Source organism: Nipponia nippon, unplaced genomic scaffold, assembly GCF_047370975.1.
Source record: "Nipponia nippon isolate SJK-2023a ecotype South Korea unplaced genomic scaffold, ASM4737097v1 scaffold_7, whole genome shotgun sequence".
Lineage (NCBI taxonomy): Eukaryota > Metazoa > Chordata > Aves > Pelecaniformes > Threskiornithidae > Nipponia > Nipponia nippon.
Window position 1 is genome coordinate 47,587,204 of NW_028262391.1, and position 24,393 is coordinate 47,611,596.

Genomic DNA, 24,393 nt, shown 5'->3' on the forward strand with positions numbered 1-24,393 from the left:
AACGTTCAGAACTAGCTAGATTTTATCTGGGTTAAGGCTCTGTCTTGTTTCTAATAGACTTTCTATAAGTCTGTTGCTATTGTCACTTTTCTTAATGAGAAACATACGTCATTTCATCATACATTGGTTTTCTCCTTATCTCTTCTGCTATATGAAAGGCAGAGAGGTGGGCATCCTGTTTTCTCCCACACTGTCGTAGTTGTTGGTTTCAGAATAAGTTGAATTTAAGCTCTGCACTGGGGAGGAATTCATTGCAGTCCTCGTGTTGGTAAGCATTTACTCATGCAGAGCCACTGGGATGACTCAGCTAAGCATGGGCAGCAAACCAACACAAGTTAGGATTGCCTGTGCTCTGTAACCAACATCTATTTTGCTTGTTAAACCATAGCCTGCACTGTTTGGAAATATGAGGGCTTTGTTTTCTACCCTGCATGTTCATATTGTAAGAAGAATGCATGTCTTTTCTGTAAAAATCTGTCAATCAGATAGAAATTACAGAAGCTTTTTAAAGCATAGTTTGGTGATGTTTCTTGTAATTTCAGTTGTCGTGCACAGTACACGTTGTACAGCAGAATTTCACCTCTCTCAATTTCCAAGAGATTTCTAAGTATATGCGACATGTAAATGACACCGGTGTCACTGCACATAAACCTGTCGTTACGCTTGTGTCTGTTCCCACATGTGCTACCTCCGAATCCGCATGTCAAGAAAGTTCACAGCTAGGCTAAGCGCCAGCACGCTTCGGCTTGGGGATGGCCGTGCATCCTGGTTGCGGACGGCAGCTCACCCAGCTGAGCTGGCTGCTAGCTCATGGGGGTGATCTCCATGAGTGCCGCGAGCAAGCGTTTGTCCTGCTCAGGGTTTTTGTTTCTACATGCAGCTTTCTTGCAGGAAGGGTGAGCAGAACAAGGATGGGATCCTTGACCGTGGTGAAACTGGATGATTTCCCTGCAGTGGCCGCTGATGGTAGGGTGCTGGGGACAAGCAGCAGCTGATGGCAGGGTGCTGGGGACAGCCTGTGGAGCCCACAGTGGTGGTGTCACCGGCAGATGTTCCTTCCCCAGTGCTGAGCGAGAAAGGCCAGGGATGGCAAGCGGAATAATTGATTCTGATTGAAGTGAAATTAAAATGTAGAACCTGGATAGCAGTGCTGATTTACGACACTGTAGCTGAACTATAGGTTTTAATAATGTATTTTAGCTCTGACAATGATGGAAAAAATGCACCAACTTCTATTATCCTAAAAAAGAGAGGGAGCTTTGCATGGAGGTGCTTGTTCGAAAATGCAAAGTTAATCTGAATTTCTTTTTCTGATCATCTTGGGAAACAAAAAAGGTTTAAATGCACTTTTAGTGCATGTGAATGACCATCCAGTTAAGTTTTTTTTTTTTACGTTTTACTCTGCCAGTACGCCAGCAGGAAAAAGGTACCCAGAGAAGGTATTCAAAGTTTATAAGAATAGAAGTTGGTGGTCTTTTGAATTAAACTCTTGGTAGCAGAATCCCTGGACTTCCAGTTAAATATTATTTTATATTATGATTTATCACCTGAGACATGACAAAATTCTGCCCTACGATTTCAACATTCAAGGAGAGAAGATGTAGACAGGCAATTTACAGGTTAACATTTCCCTTAGGTCTGTGTACTACTTGTTTATTTAGAGATAATTTGCTTAAACAGGCAAAGATCATGCGAGAATGGTTTTTGTTAGTCGTGTATTTATAGATCAATCATAGTTTGATTACTGTAAGTCTATCCTGTTATCAAATATATTTCTCATCAAATATTAATTAGGCAGAGTTTCACACATGTGGACGATGCTGTGGAACTTCATTGCTCTATCACGATGTTTGTCATCGCAGGTTATACATGAAGTGTTTTGTCTTCTCTCATATCTTTTTAAGGACCACTCAAGACAAATGCCATTTATTTGCATTTTAATATAGATTTTCAGTTTATTGAATCAAAGTGTTGGATTTTATTTTCTTTACAGTAAGTTTTTTAATAGCTTTTCCAGTACCAGAACATTTAAAATAAATCCCAGCTTCTGCATTTCATATTCAAATGTTAGAGAAATATGAATCCTGAATCCAGTTCTGGAGTTAGGCTTGGTGGATTCATAAAATCGGAGAGAGGGAAGTTAGCAAGACTGTAGAGAAAATGGAAACAGAAAGGAAAGTGCAGAGGGAAGCTAGACAAAGTGGATCTGTTAATTAGTTAAATCACCCAAGGGATCAGAATCCAGAGCTGCCTATGGACTGCAGTCAACAAGGGATTTTCTTACCTTTGCCTCTCTGAGGTCAACACCAGGTGTAGGTTACAGAGAATAACATTTTGATTATACGATTTAAAATTCCTACCCAGCAGGATGAGGTGGATTTAAACCACCATGGTAATTCTTAAAAAAAATTTGATTTCCAGATTCTCCGTGTTGCGATAGCAGGGAATCCCCAGCAGGAAGGTGGTTGGTTCGGAACAGGTGATCTGAAAGGAGAGGAGTTATGAGCAAAGCAATGAATTGGAAGAGAAAAAGAGTGAAGATCAGGAGGAGAGACTTATGAGAAATTGTTCTATATTAGGATGTAAGTGGGATGGTAATTTATTTTGTCCCTGGCACAATGAAACTGCTTAAAAGGAGGAGTTATTAGCTCTTCTTGATCATTATACCAAATGGGGAATTTGGAATGTGGACAGCTGGGAGAACAGAGGTTTTGAGGAAGAAGCTGACTTATGCTTTTATTAGTACTATCTGCACCCAATATAATTGCCATCTAGGTTCTGGAATAGCAAGTAATGGCTTTACAGAAGCAGGGAATGTAAAATAGTTAGTTAGCCTTTTGAGTGGTGAGTCTAAATATATGCAGCATAAGCAGCAGTCATGGTTATCTTTGCTATGGAGCGGTCTGAAGAGGATGTTGTGCAGACTAACGCCGACGGTGCTGCAGTAACACCAATTTTAAAGGGTCAGGTTTGACACTGTCATGGTACTCAGTGCTAGAACTGTTTGCAGTCTGGTTGCTTACCAGTAAAGCCAGAAGAAAAATTGTCCCTATTTTGGGAAAGGTTGAGGATAGATTGCTTTGACATTCAGTAAAGCAGGATAAGACCCTATGCCCATCATCAGCCTTCTGGTTTGCACTGTTATTTCTTTGCAAAATGGTATAAAACATTCATCTGAGACACATGTCTAAGCATTAATCAGGCCAAACCTGTCAATTCAACAGCGATACTCTATTTTATCCAGACTGTACACTGTAACAAGGAGCCACATTATTTCTGCATTAATTCTTCACCTTTTTCCTGTATATTTTTGTCTTTCTGCCTTCTGATTGGTGTTTTGTGAAGGTATCTATGCACGAATAGCCTTTTAGTCTTGTGCCCTTCCTGCCCACATGTTACAGTTGAGCCCAAGTGGCACGACAAGCGGTTGCTTGAGATATAAACAGAGAGACACAGCCTTTGTTACCTAGACATGAAGAAGGAAATGAAGAGTGGGGAGGGGTGTAGATTTTTATTAACTTGCAGTTGGAATGGATTTGAGCTGCAACAGCAGTAGAAAGGTATATATTTACCTTTAAGTGTCTCGCTTAGTTTTGTGTGTTCATATGAGTTCCCTTTTACGGTGTGCAATTTCTTTCAGAGATTTCCAGAATTCCCTCTTCAAAGGACTCTTGCAAAGCAGCAGAGCTATGCCATCTTAGCAAAGAAAATTACAAATTACTAATTTAAGTGCTTCTTAGAATCATTTTCTTTTTGTTTTGTATAATTTCCACACTTATAAAATCAAACTTTCGGTTAAATGTTTATACAGTAATTCAGTCGGCTTAAGCCATCTGCTAGCGTGGCATCTGCAGAGTTGTTTTGATGCATACTCGGTATTGTTTCCTTCACACATCTTGTAGCCTTGTATTTTGGTTGCAAAAGGATCTTTTTTTTTTTCCAACACAAAAGAAGTGCTGTTTATATCCCTGGATCTAATTGCCAGCTTTATTTCCAAACTCTACTTCAAATCAACTTCTTATGCCTCTAAAAACCTTATTCTGATTGACGTTTACTTTTCAAGACCTGTATTCAGCCTTATCTTGCTCTTTTATTATACTTGCCTTTATATCAGTGTTCAAAAAAATCCTTATCATTTGTGAAGAGTATAGGTGGGCTTGGAGCATTAGTATTCATACTTGCATGTTAACAACTGTTGTAACATGTACCAGAGGGAAAATATTATTTCTTGTAAATGCTCAGTAATTACAGTCTTTATTGCATCAAAACCTGTGTTTTGACAGATAGTGGAAAGCTTTCAAAGCTTGTGTGGGATGGATGACAGATAGCTGCAGGTGGAAAATATTTTTTTAGGTATTGGGTTTTCTATCACTGATACTGTAAACATTCTTCCAAAATAACATTAACCTTCCAAACAGGGTTGGTAGTGTTCAATGATAATATGTGTATTAGCAAAAGATACCTGGGAAATAATTCTTAATGATTCCATCTAATTAATCTGTGGTTGGGACATTAATGTCTCTTTTCATTAAGTTGGGAAGTATGAAAGACTAGAAAATTACTGCTGTGCTGGATTTAGTGCTTTAGGTATAATTTGAATGGATGTGCTAAATTCTTGGTCATAACTTGCACCAGCACCTAGTCTAAGAAAAATTAAAAGGAAAGCTTATCTGCTATTGCAGTTTACAAGACTACCTGGATGCTTTTAAGCCATTTGTAGCAAATGCCTATGTGCGTGGATTGTTTTATACATCTTATGACACATTCTCCAATTATTTTCAGCAGATGTGATATCTCAGTTTGTGTAAACACCCACACAGAAAATGAAGTTGGATGGTAACTTTTTCTCTTTTTTTTTTTTAAGTATGGTCTCTTATTGGATAAACATTTGCATTTGCAATTAAGTTGTATCAACCAGTAGTCCACTCCACTGCAAATGAGGTCATGAGAAGTCTGAGAAAGTTCATCTGAACTTGCAATTCTTTTGTTTGTAGTGTAGATGTTCTGATCAAGTTTGTGCTACAGTCAACTGGACCTAACAACGTGATTTGTGCTGAAAGCCTAACTCATGTGTTTTAAGAGTTTAACGAGCACAATAGCAATTCTGCCACTTCATTTGGACATATCCTGGGTTTTGTGTAAAATGCCTGAGCCTCTGCAGTTTCAAGTGTCTCTCGAGTATTAAGATACCTCAATAACCTAATAGGATTTTAGGTTTTCAATGGGTTTGAGAGTAATCCAGTTGTGTTTATTCCATCTTGAACACTATGTTTGTAATGTGGGGTGTATTGAAGTCAATGGCAAGGCTCCCACTGACTTGAATGGGATCAGGATTGCAAACCTAGAGAGAAAGGGCAGCGGGATGTAAGATTTCTGTCAACTGCCTTTAATATTGCCTCTAAATTGAGAAGGCCACTTCTCTTACTTCGAGGTTGTGGGGATGCTAAAGTGTACTTGACAGATGTCTTGCCAAGGGTTCGGGCTGATTGCTGAGAAGTAGCTCTCAGCAGCCCTCTCACAGACTGATAGTGAATGCAAGTTGGGCTTGAGCATCACTCCATTCAGAATGATTAAACGAGGCAGAGACAAACTATCTGACATCAAGCACTGCCACCTTTTATTAGCCCCTTACATCACGCAGAAGGCCAGAAGGCACCAGCCAGATATGTGGGCAGATATAAGATGTTCAGGTTCCAGATATGTTTAACTGATAAAACTCCTGAAAAACAAATTAACTGTTTCCGGCTCCTGCAAGGGTTCAAATCTGACCCTTGCATCCTTTTTTTCATGATTAGATGGATCATCCCAAACTGTAGACTATAGTGCCATTGCAGATGACCAGTAACTTTCTGAAGAATGATCCTTTTCCAAGAAAAAGTCCAAAAAGCTGAGACAAATGGACTAATTTTGTACCTGAACTGTTTGTTTCATAGATGGGACTCCCTATGGAATGTCATTCCTTGAGAAGTCAGCAGGGGTCACTTAAGTTCATTATTTTGCAGCAAATTCTCTTTTGGACTTGTCAGAAAGTAAGAGCTAAAAATCCTTTACATATATATCATTTACGCCACTGAGTGATTTTTCGTTCTATAATCTAACTGGGCTGAAAAAAGTGATCAAAAGTATGTAAGGAGAGTTAGATAGTGCAGGTCCAATACAGCATTTGGACAGAACATAAATGTATTTCACATGTTGCCAACTGAAAAAGATTATGCCACTTAAGAGCACATTGCACTTTAATAGAAATTTATTGTCAAAAGAGTATTCTCCTGGAAGGATATGACATTGTGGCAAAACAGGGGATAGAGATCTTGTTACAGACCATCATTTTTACTTGTATGAAGCAAATGGAAAAATACTGAGATAGAGTCAACTGGCTGGTATCAACTGAAAAGGATCTTCTGTGCATTTGCTGGGAAGCCAGACACATTTCCATTCCTCCTACTGGAGAGAGCAGGAGAGATGTGTATCCTGTCGAAATAATGTGTTTCTCTCTTTGAGTGACAGCACACGTGCACATTCACACTGTGGAGGTGTGTGCAGCTCCAGCTTTCCAGCCCAGATGCTCCCCAGGCTCAGCGTACGCATGTCCCCCTGCCCTCCTGCAGCCACCGCCAGGCAGTGCAGGAGATGCCGGGCTCAGCTCCCTCCTCTGTCCTGGCCTCTGGATGGACCATCTTAGGTGTTCCCTCAGGAAACCTTTGGCTGCATTTTCGGAAAGGGGTACAGATGTAAATATTGCAAAAGCTAAATTTCTAACATTGGTTACTTCTTAAAGGTCTATTTAAAAAGATAATTTAAAAGGAAGGCCTATGAAACACTTGTGTACTCTAGCTGAAATCCTGGAGTTTTCTAGAGGTTTGGTTTGTATTTCAAATTTTTTCATGTAGGACAAACAATTTATTGAAGTTCCAGTGGGATCCCCTTCTTTCCCCACTTTTCAAGATGAGTTCATCAGAAACCATCTTGAACATCAGCGAGAGGAGTAGTCTGAAGAAACTGTCTTTCATCTTTGTGGTGGGCATGACGTTAGCTAGCTAGAAGAAAATCATGCTATTGGCAAGAAAAAATGTGAACATCCAAAAGCTGGGATAGGAGGAGCCTCAAAGTGGTTCTGAAGCATTGAGTGGCATGTATGGGCTTGGAAAGAGAGTTCCTTTAATCCTGAGTTGGTACCAGCTAGAAAGAACTGACAGTGTTTTATAAATATACAAAAAGAACAGGATTGTATGTGTTTCCACCTGCATGATCCAGAAAACTTCTGCATCCATCTATTATGTAAACAGAGCAGTTGCCTTCCCTAATCTTTTATCTACCTGCCCAACCTGATCAGGTCATGTTGTTTTCTTGCAGTGGACTTGGTGTGCATTGGCAGTGCAGCTTCATGCTTTTCAGTTAGCGCTGGGACACCGAGCTGAGCAGCAGGGCTCTCTGGGCTCCCATTTCTCAGCCTCCTCTTCACTTGCATTCCAATTTTTGTGGCTAGATTGAGTGAGAACTTCAAGAAAAGGAAGCTAGTGGTTCTCGCAGATTAGACTGTCTTTTGACAAAAGAGTTTAAGAGGTGCATGTCTTAGTATAACAGTATTGGCATCGGTAGTACTGCAGCAAAGAACGCTATCCAGGGAGCCTAGCTGAGGCTGGAAAGAGGTGCTGCAGACAAATGAAGAAGGCAGCACAAAGCCTCTAATCCTTCCAGAGACAAAACATTGAGGGCATTACGTAGAGCTAATCAGGGACACATAAATTATCAACATAACAGATGTAAGAAAGCATTGTACAGAGAAGAAAGTAGAGTTCAGCTGAATATAGATCTGGCCAGATGTGTAAACATGCACCTAAGCCGATAGAAATAGGAGCAAGGAATAAGTAGTCTTCAGCAAAATTTAAGATGCCCCATTAATGTCGTTCCTCACCTTACCTCTGCTATGGAACTTACACCTGACTATCTTTGCTCCCTTTATTCTGCTATTGATTAACCTGGGTAGAATGTTCTCTTTTTACCTTCCTTTTTTCTTGGTTACTTGGTTTGTTGTTGCAGTTTGTTCATTGTGTGGTTGTCTTGAAAGAGCAAAGGAAATTTGACATGGCAACAGAAAGCACAGAGATGCAAAGGTGCTTTCTAGTCTGATGAGGTCAAGAAGTATCATTAGCTCAATGCACAAAACTCTGTTACTAAATGTGAATATGATTTGTGTGTGAGGATCTCCGTGAGCAATACAAAACAACTGCATGAAAGGCAGCTGTAGAAGCTGTATGCTCAGATACTTTATTAGTGTCCACTTGATATTTTAAGTGAGCAATTTTTATATACATGTGTCTATAAATATACACATACACACTTGTATATTTGAATTTCAGTGTTTGGTAGCATTAGAGAACAATAACCTGCTGCTGGGCAATATCAGTTACTGCATCTATAGAATTACTGTTGGACATGTACCGATTTCCTAATAATAATCAAAGTGATCATTCAGGCTACATTTAGCATGCCTGGATTTAAAATGCAAAACAGCAACATACTTCATGCAAATGTCAACTCTGCCTATGTTCTAGAGTGCATGTCCAGAGGAGGAAACAATAAGTTTACTCTTCTCCCCAATTAGACTTTTGTGAAAGACTCAGTTACGTCTCCAACTATCGCATTGAACATGCACTAAAGCAGCACATTAATGTGCCTTTTAATGCTTCTTAGGAGTAGATCAAAAGAAATGTCAGGTGCACTTTACATTCCTCCCGTGATGTGTCTGAGGCTGTTAGTGCGTCACCTCTGTGAGGGCCGTTGTTCCCAGGACGCTCCTGAAATGCTCAGGGATTTACAACGGCACCGCTACACCTCGTGTCTTGGCTCCACAGTTTGCTGAAGCTGGTAGCGTTGTGCTGCTGTCACCGAGAGCAGATTTTGGCCTTTGCCCTTTGGAGGGAGAAAAGAGTTGTTGAAATCAATCCTGGAGAAAGTGACTTAAAACTCAACATGCTGGAAAATGGAACTTAATTAATGGGACCAAACTTGCAAGCCTCCACTGTAAACTGTTATTATTTTGTTTGCTTGCTTGAGGGAATATGTCAGAGCGGTGTTTACCTTTTCTTAGTACAAGCTTGGTTGTTCTACCCGTCATTTATTTTTACGTGATTAGCAGGTGGACTTGTGGCTCTGTCACTCTAAACACAGGATGCTTAAAATGTGCAAGAGACAACTTTCCTTAACAAGGACAGCATTGTCATTTCGCTGGTCCTGCGCTGCTTGGCTCCGTAATGGTGTGGTGATTGATGCGGCACATTGCTAGCACGTGGCTCCCGTCGGAGTATGGGGCTAATATCGGCCAAAAGATTGCAGAGTGCATTTAGTGTTTGAGAGACAGCCAGGATAACCCGGGCACCCACTTCTCTACCAGGTACTGTGAAAATAGAGATGAGCCTTGGAGGTTTGCAAAGCTGAGTGGGTACAGCATTAAAATAGAACATGTCCAGCAAAGGAAAGGTACCCGGTGTCAGATATAGGATCAAAACTGCAAAGCAAGAGACAAGGCTAAGGAAAGTATGTGAGAAGGAAAGGAGAAGCAAATGTATAGGGGGAAAGAAGAAGCAAGGAAAGAGAAATGCTGCAGTGTGCAGGACGAGGACAGGAAGCTAGAATTAATGCAGAAGCAGGGAAGCAGTGAGAAGGGTTCAAGTTTAGTAACAAAGTTCATTTCTATATGTTTTCCTCTTTCAAATGGATGCTTTGAATAAATAGTGCTTTCATTTCCCGTGAGGCAGAGGTGAATAATAAGTACCTCATCTGGGGACGCTGATCTCCCTAACATCAGTCATCTGCTTGCAGCCTTACACTCTGGCAGTGCTTTGGCTGAGCAAATTAGCCTGAAGTGTTGTGCCCTTGGCTGGCAAATCCTTTCAACCCGGTTGAACGGACAAAATGAATACCCAGATTGTTCCTACGTCTGTTATTCTCTCGTGTTTATCTGGCTGAGCTGTCAGTCAGGCCATTATAACTGTGGTGCACACTCAAATGACTTGTCCACTCACAAAAGCAGAGTCTGTTGATGATAAGCTAAACAAAACTGGAGAGCGACTGTTGACAGAGTTGGGGGATCTTGCAAATGTCTCAGGTAAAAGCAGCAATGCAATTTGGGAAGATACAGAAGGAGCTTTTCTTACGTGTGCGTAGTTTTACAGTGTTCGCTGGGATTTGTCAGCAGATGATAAATGGGCATTTATAATGAATTGGGTTCCTCTCTACTTTAAACAAATTAAGTGGCATGCAGAAGATCTCTGAAACTTGAATGTAAGGGTATATTGCTCTTACTGGAATTAATTAGCCTGAAAAGACATAATTTACTCACGCAGGCTTTGCCAGGACAGAGCGTAGCTGCGATCTGCCATGTGCCGTCCCCTCCCCAGCACCGGTGGGAGGAGTGGCGAGCACCCACAGCGCATCAGGTGGGCTGTGCGGGGCTGGCCGAGGAGAGCGGCCAAACCTTCCCACAGGGCTCTGGACACAGTTAACCCTGAGCTTTTAATTACCCTGGTTCGTGTTTGCAGGTCCCGTGGGTTTGAATGTGTCGGGGGCTCGTGCCTTCCCAGGCCCGGAGGATGTTTGCATGAGGGGGGATCGTTGGTTTTACTCGTAAAAGGAATTGGGCTTCTTAAATATCCAGCAAAGCAGTGAACGACACAGGTGAAGTGCTGTATGAAGATCTATTTCCTGACTTTTAATTTTTCCACTAGGACCCTCAGTTAGAAGTAAGACTCTGAGCTACTCCTGAAACTAATTTGATTGCATGACATTAAATAACGCATTACCTGTCTGCTGAATGTGAATATAGCCAAAGCCTTCTTGGTCCTTTAGCCTCATGTTTGTGATCATAATTAGCAAGCTTAAAGTTTACAGATTGTGAACATGAAAGCAGTCTCAGGTGTTTGAACAGTGCTGAGCCGTATAACAGAGAGTCTCCTCCAGCTCCTTCCCAGGTGGAGAAACTCATGCAGTGCTGGATTGTCAGAAGAGTTTTCTCCATCATCCCAGCATCCTACTTTCTGCAGTGGAAAGGGAAAAGACAAGACTGAGTAAGGCTGCAATGGTTTAGGTCCTCATAAGTGTCATGAAGAAGCAGAGGGAAGCTTAAGTAAAGGAGATTCTGTGTCTTGCTGAGGGTTTGTTATGATGCACAGTTAGCGGGGAGATGCCACTGAGAGTGTGGCACAGTGCAGCCACATCTCTTTTATCAGCAGCTGGTGCCTTCAAAATCCCAACCCCAGTAGCCTTGTTGGCTGTGATGATAACTGTAACGGATGGTACAGCTATTTTTCATCAAATGCTTGTTAGTCAATTTATTAGATTCCTAATATACTAATGCACTCATTTGGCAGGCATCTCGGCAAACGAGACTTGCAGTGGAGTGTACTCATTCAAAGTCACGGTAACTCACAGGTTGCTGATTTCTCATCAGCACTCAGAAGATAATTTGCAAATGTGCCGTTTATCATTATGAGCTTTGTAGAAGCAGATCTCGTGAATGGGATAAACAGATAAGAGTCTAATAATGAACATTTCTTTCCCAAACACCATTACCAGCTTCTAGAGTATTATGTTTTATATACATTGCACATACTGCACCTATATGTGCATCTGAGTTTGCATGTGCTAGTAAAGTAGATGGGGACACAGTTTTTTAAGGATGGCTCATGCACTTATTGATCTCTCTGCTGAGGGACACAGGGTTGGAGTGAGTTAGATGTTGTCTACTGAAAGACATAAGACCTATTTGTAGTAGTTTAAGAAGCGATGGGCATGTGTGGACTTTTTCACCATGAAAAGCCACCACTAACCTTCCGGCTTTCCTTTTCTCACTGGAAGCATAAGCACCTGTGAAAAGCCAGTGGTAAAGCCAACAAAAGGATTATTCAGAGGTTGGATGGTAAGGATTATATGGCAGAGGTTGCTGAAGGAGCGCTTTTCTTCCACACCAAAGACAACACGCTGTATGGATGCTCTGACCTGTACTGCTGTTTGCCACTGCATTTGGCTTTGCATCGATGAGTGCTTTTTATTTGCTTGTTCACTTTTTACTGGGAAGAAGTCTAAAGTAACAGTAGCCAGGCAATCAGTCTGCAAATGCGATTCCTGTCTCCTCTTGTGACATTCAGGGTGGAAGCCCTGCATACAAATCATTGCTACTTATTTTTGCTTCTGCAGATGTGATTTTATTAAACGAAAGGTGTAACAAGAAGCCCAGCATAGGAAGGAGCCCTTTTGCCAAATGGCCCTGTGTGTTTAGCTTTGCGACTGTTCTCCAGCAGAGCCGGGAAACCATGCAAAGATATCGATAATTGATTCCATTTTATATAAGTTAAAAACTAGCTTTTCCCTCCTAGTGTGAAGGTAATGGGTTTTGTCTGTAGAAAGATAATAATCCTATGAACCATTTCTACACCCTCTATTAAAGAATAGTACAGCTTGCACTTGAACATAATGCCCATGTCAGCTCAGCTTTTTAAACATTCATCTTAAAAGAGTCTTCAAGGACTGGAAAGAGATCTTCCCCAGACACCAAGCTAAGTTTGAGGAAGTTAAAAAGTCATGAAGATCCTGTCAATTAATGTGTTTATTCTTATACATCTACTCTGGAAAAAGCATCTTCAGACATGAAAGCTGTTTTCTTTCGATTAAAAAGTTGTCATTGCATTTAGTTTCCATAGATAATGCAGAGGGGATCTTTTTTTCCCCCTTACTGTATTGGGGGATAAATGCATCTCTTTTTTCTTCTTACCATTTTCCTTATAGGAATCTTCATTCATTACATGAACAAAAAAAGAAGGAAGAAGACAGCTAAATTGAAACCTTGCCTCCAAATTTGTATGCGGGAGGTGACTTGATTTATAAGCTTAGGTAATTTCATTTTTGTTCACGCTCCTTCAATTGAAAGGCTCCCACAAACAGTGTTACAGCACTGAAGGGAAGAGATGGGGAAATTTATCAAGCTATTTATCAAATTATTTTCACAGTCTGTCAAAGTCATAAGCATGCTAGAAAAGAAACATAAAGAGTATGTTCAAACAGAGGAGCATGTCTGAGTGAGCAGCCGGACTGCAGCACAGCCAAAGAGAAAGACAGGGCCAAAGACGTGGGGATGCTCTTGGCTGCGACGGCATCTGCCCTCAAACCCAGTCCTGGCACTAGTGGTATTACATCCTTCCTTGATGGATTATGGGCTGAGAAAATGAAATAGAATACATCATTAAACAGAAGGAGAGGTCAGAGCAAAGGGGATAGACTTCCCCCCTCTCCGAGTCTCTGTTGAGGTTTACAAATGGGGTTGGTGTTGAATCTAAATGGTGCACATCCTCGGTCAGGGAGTGAATCGCATCCTGAGATGGGACTCCACGCTTTGGAGAAAACAGCGTTGGAGCATGCATCCTTGGTGGTGGGTCTTGGGAGACAACGTTGACAAAGCAGGGAAAAAGATAAACAAAAAAGCAACTGAGATTGAAGGAACCAGTCTAGTAAGAAATCTTTAATTTCTACTGAGCTTTAAAGGATTTGAGTTGATTTTTTTTTTAACAAACCAGTTCAAGTACATGCCTTCAGATTATAAAAGTACCTGAAATTGCCTAGAATATCAGCATGCATAGCTTGTTAGTATTTACATATATTTACATAGGAAAACAAGAGAAAGATCTACAGTTATTTACAGTCTACATAGGAGAAGAGAAAGGCAGCATAATTGTATTTCCTAAAATACAGTAGTTGAATAGTCAGCACATGCATATTAAGATATATTTGCATGAGAGAACGCAAATGTTTTAAGACATACCTTTTTAACTCCCTATGCTAAGGTATAGCATAATAAAGGTAATTTTTTTTCTGTTTTGTTTCTAGTCTATTTGCATCAAGTGCTTTAAAATGTTCACTAACACAGCGGCAGCATTATTTACCCTGGCAATTAAAGCAACAGTACACACGATAATTTCCTACTAACTAGCAACAAGCTGCTGGTGAATGAAATATCTATTGTTTCTCATTATCCATCGACCAACATACAGGGATCTCTCCTTGTAAAGGCAGTGCCTAAGCTATCACCATTAATTATAGAAGTAATATAAATGAGACTCTACAGTATGTACTAAATGAAATATTAACAAGGCCAGTGTCTTTGAGCCTGAAAGATGCACTAACAGGGCACACTTTACAGCAGGCTATCTATGAAAATCACACATACATAATACAGGAGTGCCTGGCTTACAGCTCTAAGCCGAGACTTTAGAGGCCTGTTTGCTAGATCTGTATTATTGCAAAATACATTCCCTTAATTAGTTTCTGGAAGACAGAGTTAGTAGTTAATTTCTTACCATGATATGCCCCCATCGTAACACCCTGTGGTTTTTCAATGCATTGTATTACTGAAATGTGTGTGTCTGTGTGTGTATGTGCATATGTGTGTGTGTATCAACAGATGAAAAACAGTCTTTATCTTTAAAACCTAAACAAACAGCTTGTTAAATATTTGTCCCAAAAGGTCACTTGCTTAAAAAGCATTGTGTTGTGTGGGGTTTTTTTCACTCATATCTAAAATGAAAGTCAGTCTAAAAAATTATCTGTGCAATGAAGGAGGAAGCCAAATGTCAGTATTGTGATGACATTCTTTGCAATACTGCATATGAAAAAGTCTAAATTCTGACTAGTAATAGTATTAAAAAGCTATATAAATATATACAGCATATACAGTACTGTATGTATACATACATTTATATAAAGTATATATATAATTAAAGTTAGGTACAGCAAAAACATAAAACATTTCAAGTCAGCATAAGTTAATAACAGACGTGATTTCAACGAATTCTCATCTACGTACATCCAAACACCAGCCAGCCCTATTCTGATGATTTAGTTGCAGCAGCATATCTAATCTGTCTTTTTGGCAGGATATGTTTATTGTCAACAACCTGTTTGCCCAACTCTTCAAATTACCCTTGCCCGGAAGAATCCGCCCTCAGCTGGCAGGATATATGTTTCAGGAAGATTTCCAATATCCTCCTTAGGATTTCCATTTTTGACAGTGACCGACAAGCAATGATAGGACTCATGTTTGTATAAATGCACATCGTAAAATCTTAGAAAGCGAGTGACAGAGATTTTCAGGTATGATCAGCTCCCGATAGTGCTGTGGTGATGCCCAAGGACTGTCTCTTACATGGTCTCTGCTTCTCCCTCCACTGGCCAGCGTTGGCACATAGGGCAAGGGGCAAGCAATGGACAGCAACATAATATGGTCAACCTGATCGCACCCTTACCCTGTTACACTCTGAAATGAAGATCGATAATTTTTCTCAGGGATTTTTCCCAAATCCAGGAATGAACAAGAGTGTGCAGTATCGTACCACTGTTCCGTACTAGCCTGCGAGAAGAAAAGAGAAGCAATACTGGATCGTAGAAATTTGCATGCAGTGTTCAAAACTGCCACTTCAGTGGAGCAATGATGTTTTAAAAGTGTAAATCAGGTGTGAATGGGAGTTCAGCAGGCAGGAGAAGAAAATGTAGAAGTGATCTGCGTGGAAATGTGATGTGGGTAAAAAGACCAGGGTGAGCAGCCTGCGGGGCGTGCTGCTGCTCCTGCTGTTGAAATGCTGGCTGAGCAGGCTAAAGCCATATGCTTCATTAAAGTTTTTGAAGCTTAAGATGGCTCTGTGTCAGGCTTGAAACAATTTTCAGAAGCTGATTGTGGACTTTTAATATACTGGGAAAAGGAAGGAATACGGTGCTGCCTGTGGGAACAAGCTCCCTTCCAGGTGCTGTGGTAAGAGCAATTGCGTTGCACAGACATAGGTATCTGATGCTGTCTTAAACATTGTATGGTTTTATCTGAGATATCTGTGAGGGGCTGGCAAATACAATACCGGACCCATGGGAAATATGTGCCCCTCTGGAGGACAGCTGTAGAGCATGCGGGATATCCTAAGGCAGCTCAGATGTTGTAAGACCCATGTTAGGCAACTGAATCCCACCCCTGGTATGCAACGATGGCTCTTTCTAGCATATGCAAAGGGTAGGAGAGAAGAACCCATGGATCACCCTTTCAGGGGCTGGTTCCCTCTAAAGCATCCATTTTTGAAGAATTCAATGGTGTTTGGCTAATAAGAGTTTTACCAAGTTGTCTGTGAGCTGGGCAAAAAGAAACAGGGCACAGGTGAGAGAGGGAAGAGACTGGAATAGGGCCCGGTGTAGCAGACAGCTTCACAGGTTAAAGAATTAAGTTTATACAATAGGGAAAAATATCCATGATTTTAAAAGGTAATTACATTTTTGTCAGCTATTTTGCCAACCTTGTTCTACATCTTCTACGCATTTTAACAACAGTTTATAACACTTTATACTTACACAGTGCTTTTCAACAATAAGTGTGAAAGCACTCCATAAATATGCACTAGTCCTCACAACACCCCTGTGAGGTGGGTAAATAATAGTACTCTCCCCATTTTACAGCTGGGAAAAGTGAGGTACATGGAGTTGAAGTGACTTGTCCAAGTTCACTTGGGAAGTAAAAGTCGAAAAGAGAAAACCAACCCAGTTCTCCTGACTTGACGTCCTGTATTGTATTTTTTTTTCCTGTAGAATGATTGAAGACAATCTGTTTGACACTGGATGTTGGAGGTTGGACGTTTTCAAGCACTATCATTGCCGTAATTGAGAACATATGGGGTGTTGCATAACACAAACAACATGGTGCATTATCAAAATACATTTATTACAATGGACACATTTTCTTTTGCAAAGTTAAAACCCAGAGTGTAAGTTAAATATAGCTGCATATACTGGATAGTTGAAATAATCACTAGGTCTTAATGCCTCAGCAGTTGAAAACAAATCCTCTTTCGTGAACGACTGCAGTTTCCTTACTCAAAGAACATAACACACTTATCTTCTGTAATGTATGTAAAGAATACTGTAAACGTGTAAAGGTCTTAATGATGCTAAGAAAAGTTACAGCTTGAAACCAACTATGCTTTGCAAGTAGAGAAGCTGATGGAGTTTTGAGTCTTTGTAGTTGGGAATTAATTGAAAAAGGAATACATCAGAGGAAAAAAAGCAGACCTTATAGATTTTGGTTTATCCGTTGTATTATCTTCTAAGAGATGCTTTGCTGGTTTAAATGTGGTGATGGGGGAAGGAAGGGGAGGTGGTTGAATATCTCTGGTTTAGATGTGGTTCAGTGAGACCTTTGAAAAGACTGTAATTACAGAGTCAGTTCAGGTCACGTTTTCCTGCTGGCACTTGGGTGGAGATGGGACCTGAAGTCAACTGAGGTCGATTTGTTTCTTAGATCATATTTGGCAGCTCCAAAGTTTTATTTTTTTAGCTACAGATATGATTTCCATTTATCATACTCAGCCAAACTAGCAAAGGCAGGTCTCAATTTCATATTTCCTTGCTGAAAAAGCAATCGGGGAATCCTCTTTTCTTACAGGAGACTAATACATACATATTCTGAGTGTTACTCATAAGATAACTGTGCATCTGGGATTGCTCTGAGTAAGAGGACTGCAGCAGGAACTGAACAGTTCTCCTGTCATCTCACATGCGAGACTAAAACTCGTTCACCGCATTGTATAAAAAGTGACTATCCTTCACAGCTCTGAGTTACCCCAGTAGGAAACAGAGCAAAATAATGCCTGGCTTTGAGAAGTAGCTCCCTCAGCTACAACCGGCTTCAGCTGTGGCTGATACCACCAAATGGCTCTTAAGACTGCTCCTAAAAGCACTTCAGATACTGGGGAATCCTGAAGGTTGAAGGAGGATATGAGGATTTTAGACTTGCTAGTGTTTTTCTGAAGAGGTCATTGTGCTCTGCATGGTTTGCAAAGACTTGATGGGAAAAAGTACTGATTCAACTCAGCTGTTGAAACATTTTAACATTACAGAGAAAGGAATAAGTATATTTTGAGAAGACTCTGCACCACAATCCCAGCTGGGGGGTTACTAGCAATCCCAAAAGGAAACAAATGCATTCTGAGGGCAGTTTTCTTCCAGGAGGTAAGCCAAAGCTCAGCTACTGAGCCACAATCTGGAGCGGTGGCTCCCTAGCCCGCTGTAGGCAGCCTGTGCCCAGCTCAGCCAGCTGGATGGGCGCGCGCCCCAGCAGCGGGGCAGCACGTCCCTGCAGCCCTGAGTATCAATGCCAGGCTTGCAACGAGCAATGGAGCAGATCCTCAGCAACCGCAAATGTGCGGGGCCTCAGAGAAGGCAATGGATTTACACCAGGTGAAGATGGGGCTCGAGGAATATAAAACTGCAGCTGTAACTTTGGAGTTTGGTTTGGGCAATTTGGAACTGATCATTGTGGAAGTAGGCTCCATATCATTTTGTTTGTTATTCCAAGGAGACTTTATATTTCATATCAAATCAGGAAATGACTATTGCTGAAGCTAGCTGGTGAAGAGCTTTTCCCTCTCTACCAGAATGGATTTGAACCCTTTGGTGTCCATTACAGAGACACAAAGAAGGTATGGGAGACCCCACTGGTTTCATGATCTGGAATATGTTCCTACTACCTCATCTTCACATTGCTGTGTAATGTTATTCCGCTATAAATGGTATGTTCACAGTGGTGTTGTGTGGATCTGATATTTTTGTGTTGGGGATGTGTTGGCTTTGTCTAATAGTCCTGAGGTGAATAACAGGAAAAGCCTGAAGACTTGTAAGGAAGCACTTGCCTTTTTATTTCACTTGAGCTGCTTGCTTTGAATCTGGCCCTTGTCACAAATACTCGCCTCTCATGTCGTTTCGAATTCACCTCTTCCCCCTGGCCATCTTTTAAAATGCACTGTGCTAAACTAAACCTCAGGCTACCAAGATAACTGACCTTTATTCTTAATTTTTCATAAGAAAATAAAAATCTTTTGAAAGAAGCTGATCCCATCTCACTGGCAGGCAATGTTTAATGCTATCTGCATGCCCTTAACAGAGTTCAGAGGGGATCTTATTCATTTGTAGTTGATAAGTATACAGATAAGTTATGGCATTGTTTCTATTATTTATATGCTTGATATGCAAACTTGCTTCAGAACAGGAATCTAATTTTAGAAAATAAACATGCATTTGAAAGTAGACAAATCTGAAAACTAAACATTAACTGTGTAATATGTTTTCTTATCGGGAACATAAATGGTATCTTAGAATACTAATGGATGCATTGCATATATTAATGAGGGTTTTACCGTATACTGTATATCAAGAACCCCTTTTCTTGTACTGTTAAGATATTCAATATTAATTTGTATTCAGTGCCATCAGTTACAAATCGACAGCTAGCAGTTATGAAATAAATGCGTATAAACTAGTAGCTACTTAGTATTTTCATCTCAACAAAGGATTTTGGAAGGATGGATAATTTAGATCTTTGAGCCTCAACTATAAATAAACAGCAACTGCTGTATAAATCCCACCCTGCTGCAGTTGAAGATTGTATTACAAAACTGACAAATGATTTGCAGAAGAGAATGATGAACCCTTATTACTAAGACACTCTTCAACTTAATCCAAAACAAGATTCCCGGGTAATTTTACGTACGCTAGAAAGATTGATAGCGTGGTGCTTGCCTAGCAGCTTTCAAATGTTTGACTGGATCGGAAATGGCATTGAGGCATGATTAAAGATTCAGTTGGGCTTCTCACAAATTCTTTATCCTGTGTATTCATCATTGCAACCCGCTGCCTTTGTTGCAGGTTAAAGAAGGCTGACCCCCAGCTCTGGTGATTAGCACCCTGTACAACTGACGGACGTATGGAAAAAAAAAATGTTTAGGTTGCCCAGCGCTTTTAGCATTGTTTATCAGTTTAAATTGTTGGGGGGGGGGGGGGGCGTTAATCACAATAGATCAGGGAGAGTCTGTGACAACTGACAAGCTCATTGTTTAAGACATTTTTTAACGAAGTTGTTAACATTAATTCTTTTATATAGTACTCTAATCTTCTTCAAATTATGTTCTGACATGGCACAAACCGCTTGGCATTGAAAGTCATTCAACAGTGATTAAAGTGCTCTTTTTATCGGTTTAAGAATGTTTCATCTTGTATCAGCAGTATGGAATTGTTTACTAATTAGATTCCCTAACATCCTCTGCTGTCGTATGCTGATGATATGTGAACAGGAAAGCTGATGAGCAAAAAATTAAAACTTGCTATTAAACTGTCATAAGGCCCAACATATAAAGATGTCACTCAAAAGACAGTGTTCATGAGGGATAAACAATATTTACTGAGAAACTAAGCGGTTTCTCGGCCTGGCTAGGCATGGCTGGCAGTGCAGGCATTTTGCAGTTATCTGCAGCTATGGCTCTTCCCGGAGGCTTGTGGTATCTGAGTCGTAGATGAAAAGGAGGAATTTGTCCCTTGAGGACCTTCCTGTCGAGCATGGCATATACAGGGCTCCTAGGCATCACGCTTTGGGCAGCAGGTTGGGCTAGAGACCTGACGACCCTCCTAAGCCAAAGTGTGATTTGATTCCTGTGATTATGTGATACTCATTTCCCTCTGTCCTTGGGCAAGTCACTTAGATCCTCAAATGTCTGAATGCAACTAGCTCACATTCACCAAAGGAAATCAGATGCTTTGAGAATCTGGGATTTACCTTCTATTTCGTAGTTTTGCCATCTGAAGGAACCTCCTAGGCTTGATGAGTTCATCTTTGTCCATTATTCTGAGATATTAAAGCTTTACCCTCTGTCAATGAAGGGATAAATATGACTGCATTTCTCTTAAGTAATAAGAAAGGTACTTTTTTTTCAATGATAGAACCATTGAACTTTCTTTTTCCAAAACAGCCAACACGATTGAAACATTTAGAAAAAAACTAAAGATATACACAGCCAAAAAGCAAATGGCACATTGCTTACATCCAGTTCTCAGTGAAACACTGGAGGCATCACAAGATAAAGTGCTTTGGGCTTCCAGCCACATAGTCTTTTATCACTTAAAGTAAATATCCTACGCTCACACAGGGAAAACTATTCTCTTCTTTTGGAGTCTAGGTTGCGTCAGTGTTCAAAGTATAAAGCACTGCTGTTGTACTGTGGGACACTTTTCAGCCTGCTGAGAATTTTGTTTAAAAGTCGTCAAATTTGACTCATTTGGAAAGATAAATTATTGTTTGGTTTGGATTTTAAACTGCTCTGATAAACTTCCATTTTATGAATTAGATTAATTCTATTAGGGCTAGCCTGAGTTTAGCTTGGCTGGACGGATGCTTTTCAGCAATAGCTTAAGGGCTCTTACTCTGCATTGAGCAATTTAGTTTAATTTTACCTTTCTAATAAAAGTCCAGTTGAATTGCTTGCAAAAAACTAATAATACTCCTTAGGGGCTTTGAATCATTCTAAACAGCTGAATATGGTGATCATACCTGTGCTGTGGAGCTTTATAGGATAGTTCAAATGAGCATAGGAATTTTATTGTTCTCTATTAATATTATTTTCAGTAGAACTCTCTTCCATTTCTGCTACTGCCTTTAAGATACTTTCTCTTTTTTAAAAAAGATATTGGTTTAATAAGAGGACTATGATGTATTATACTAACTTTAAAAATATTTTTGTCTGTTGATAAATATATGCCTTTCAAAATACTTAATACAGACAGTTTTGGTTTACCTTGTGATGGGAGATTCTAAGCTGTGGAGTCATCATTACCAGTTTAATTCCATCTTCTGAGAAAAATGCATGTCTTGAAAGCAAATACGCCTTTCTTTGCAGTTACAAAATTGAGACACCTCATTTAAGGAGAACTGGGGCTTTTTAGACTTCTTGCTGCCCTTGAAGGATGAGAATGTAAAGTAGAGGTCTCTTGCAGGTTGACCCCCTAACAGCACCCTGAGTTTGCTTGGTTGTGACAATGAAAGGCCAGAAAAAAAGAACTGGAGGAAAATCACAAGAGATTGAAGCCTATTCTCTTTCCCCATTAAATTATCCTAATGTGGCAACATCTAATTTCTCTTCGTTTACTTTTTCAATCATACTTGGCAGCCTCTTTATTCTGATTCCTATCAGCTCATAATTAGTTTACCGCAGAAAGGACTAAGATGTACATAAATAATTATAAGATGCCAGATAAACTGTATCGGTTTTAAATTAGTGTTGTGTCTTGCTATGTGCTCTCACCTATTATTTTTAATTATAGTCTACAAAGCAAACTAGCTTCTTGTCCTCTTTACAGCTATTCTGGCACTGCACTTTTAATCTGTGCCAGGGAATAGCCCATAGCCGGCACAGGGGTGCTTGGCCCCTCTGTGGCCTCAATCTCCAGGTGTCTGTTAGAGAAATTCGGAGAAACCCATTCTTCCTGTTTGAACATAAGTTCACTTGGTATTTAAAAGAAAAAGAAACTCTGATCCACAAAAGCCTCTAATCTACCTGCTCCATTTCTTAAAGCATGATAAGACATGAGAAATGGTTGTTACAGAACAAAAAAACTCACTGGAAAGCCTCACGTCTCTGCAAAATCAGAACCCCTCTCTGCCTGCAGCAGATAAACATTCTTACAGGGCAGCGGTGACAACTGCCACAGTGAAACTGTTGATCAAAGATATATGGGCAGGTTTGGCACCAATCCCGATTGCACTTTACATGATAGGTCTTAATTGGAGTGCCCAGGTTAATTTTGTACAAGAGGTTTAAAAACCCAAACAAACAAAATACATACATGGATCAGCCTGCGTTGCTGGTCAGGATTACGAAGCTGAGGTGCACAAGGTGTACAGTGTTTTCTGTGTTTCAAAGGGAAACCAGGAACTTTTGAGGTGCTGCTTTTAAACCTGGCTCAACTTTTCTGGTTTCAAACACCGCCTGGGCAGACCCTGCCCCTCTGCGTCAGCCCAGACTCTCCCTGCCACCGATCCAAGGTTTTATTGAAAAGAGGCAACGACTTGAGACTGTGACTGAGGTTCGGGATTGTCTTTTTCTTTTCTTTTGCTCTAAGAGGAAAAGAAAACAAAACAAAACAAAAAAGTCCTCACTAAGGTTTTTAGTAAATAAGCGGCCAGCAGGCAGGCAGCACCTTCAGCAGGGTTTCAGCCTTGTCACCCGGCGGATTACCCTGCCAGCTGCAATGCTTTTCACCGATGCTTTCATAAGACGCACAGCTTCAAAGGACCACAATCAAAATTACAATGATAAAATAGCTATATATATATATTTATATATGTTTTTTCTCTCCCTCTCTCTCTCTCTCTTTTTTTTTTTTTTTTTTTTTTAATTCCAGCAACAAGGAGCTGCCACAACTGTCTACTGCGCCACAGCTGCGGAGCTGGAGGGCCTGGGAGGGATGTACTTCAACAACTGCTGCCGCTGCCTGCCGTCGCAGGAGGCGCAGGGCGAAGCGACGGCCGCAGCCCTGTGGGAGCTGAGTGAGAGGCTGATCCAAGAACGAATTGGCAGGCAGTCCAAATAACAGGGAGCTCCTGGAAGGATCAAAACACACCAAGTGTGTGCACGCTCAAAAACTGCCAACACTGGAACCTGTCCAATCTTATCATCTAGAGGGTTTCCATATACCTCAGATACAGATTAACCAGTGTTAAATGAAATAATAGCAGTCACAACATAGTGAAAAATGTTAAGTACTAATGGGAAATGGGGAATACTGTGGGTTAAAGGGACAATGCAGCTTCCTGGGGCTTAGTTAGTCTTGGTTCTCTTTCTTTTGATTATAGCCTGTTCAAAGTGTAACCCAAGGAGGCATCTTTTGTCTTATTTTAGAAAAGCAATGCTGCAGATATTTTCTGTTGTTTTGATTAATGGGTAGGTACGTAGCCCAATATGGGATTTCCTCTTTATTTTGATAATTACTGTCTGTTAGGCTTTAGGTATTGATGGGGAAGTGGTAGTTGTGTTGATTCTTTTTCCCTACAAGGATTTTATTGGGTGTGGCAAATAAAAAGATTATGGAGGAAAGAAATCTTTCCTGCCCTTGACTGCTGGCTGCAAATGTATCTGCGCTGTCTAGAAAAAGAAGGTGCAAGAAGACGTCTGAACAGAAATGGTAAAGTCACAGCTACTTAAATATTTCTGATTTTTTTTCTTAAAAGATTATAATAAAAGATATGTTGTAAACCATTCCCTAAATACCGTTGAGTTAGCAAAGATGATGTTGTCTCCTTAAGAACACACAGGGTGTAATCAGGGGTTTAAATGGTATTTCCATCCATTTCTCAGTTCACAGTTTTAAAGAGTTTTTTTTTTTTTCTTTCAAAGTTCACAGTTTCTCAGTTCTCCTGATACTGTATCCCATTCCAAATCTCTCTTTTTTTTTTTTTCTTTCAATTTAAGTTCAATAAAACAACATGCTTGCTTGAATATTGTCACCTGAAGAGAAAGTTTGTCTCATTTCTGCAAATGTCTTAGTTCC

The 24,393-nt window shown here is 40.4% G+C and overlaps 1 protein-coding gene across 2 annotated transcripts in view; it reads left to right on the top strand.

Moving 5' to 3' along the window:
- The window catches only part of WWOX (WW domain containing oxidoreductase), a 534,876-nt gene extending 510,849 nt beyond the window's left edge, over nt 1-24,027 (top strand). The window contains exon 9 of one of the 2 annotated variants that reach the window (XM_087740305.1): nt 23,248-24,027. In XM_087740305.1, coding sequence (XP_087596431.1) covers nt 23,248-23,436 — 189 coding nt within the window. In that variant the 3' untranslated portion in view covers nt 23,437-24,027. The remainder of the gene's footprint in view (nt 1-23,247) is intronic. The other variant, XM_087740306.1, reaches the window with a different exon arrangement.
- The last annotated feature ends 366 nt before the right edge of the window (nt 24,028-24,393 follow it).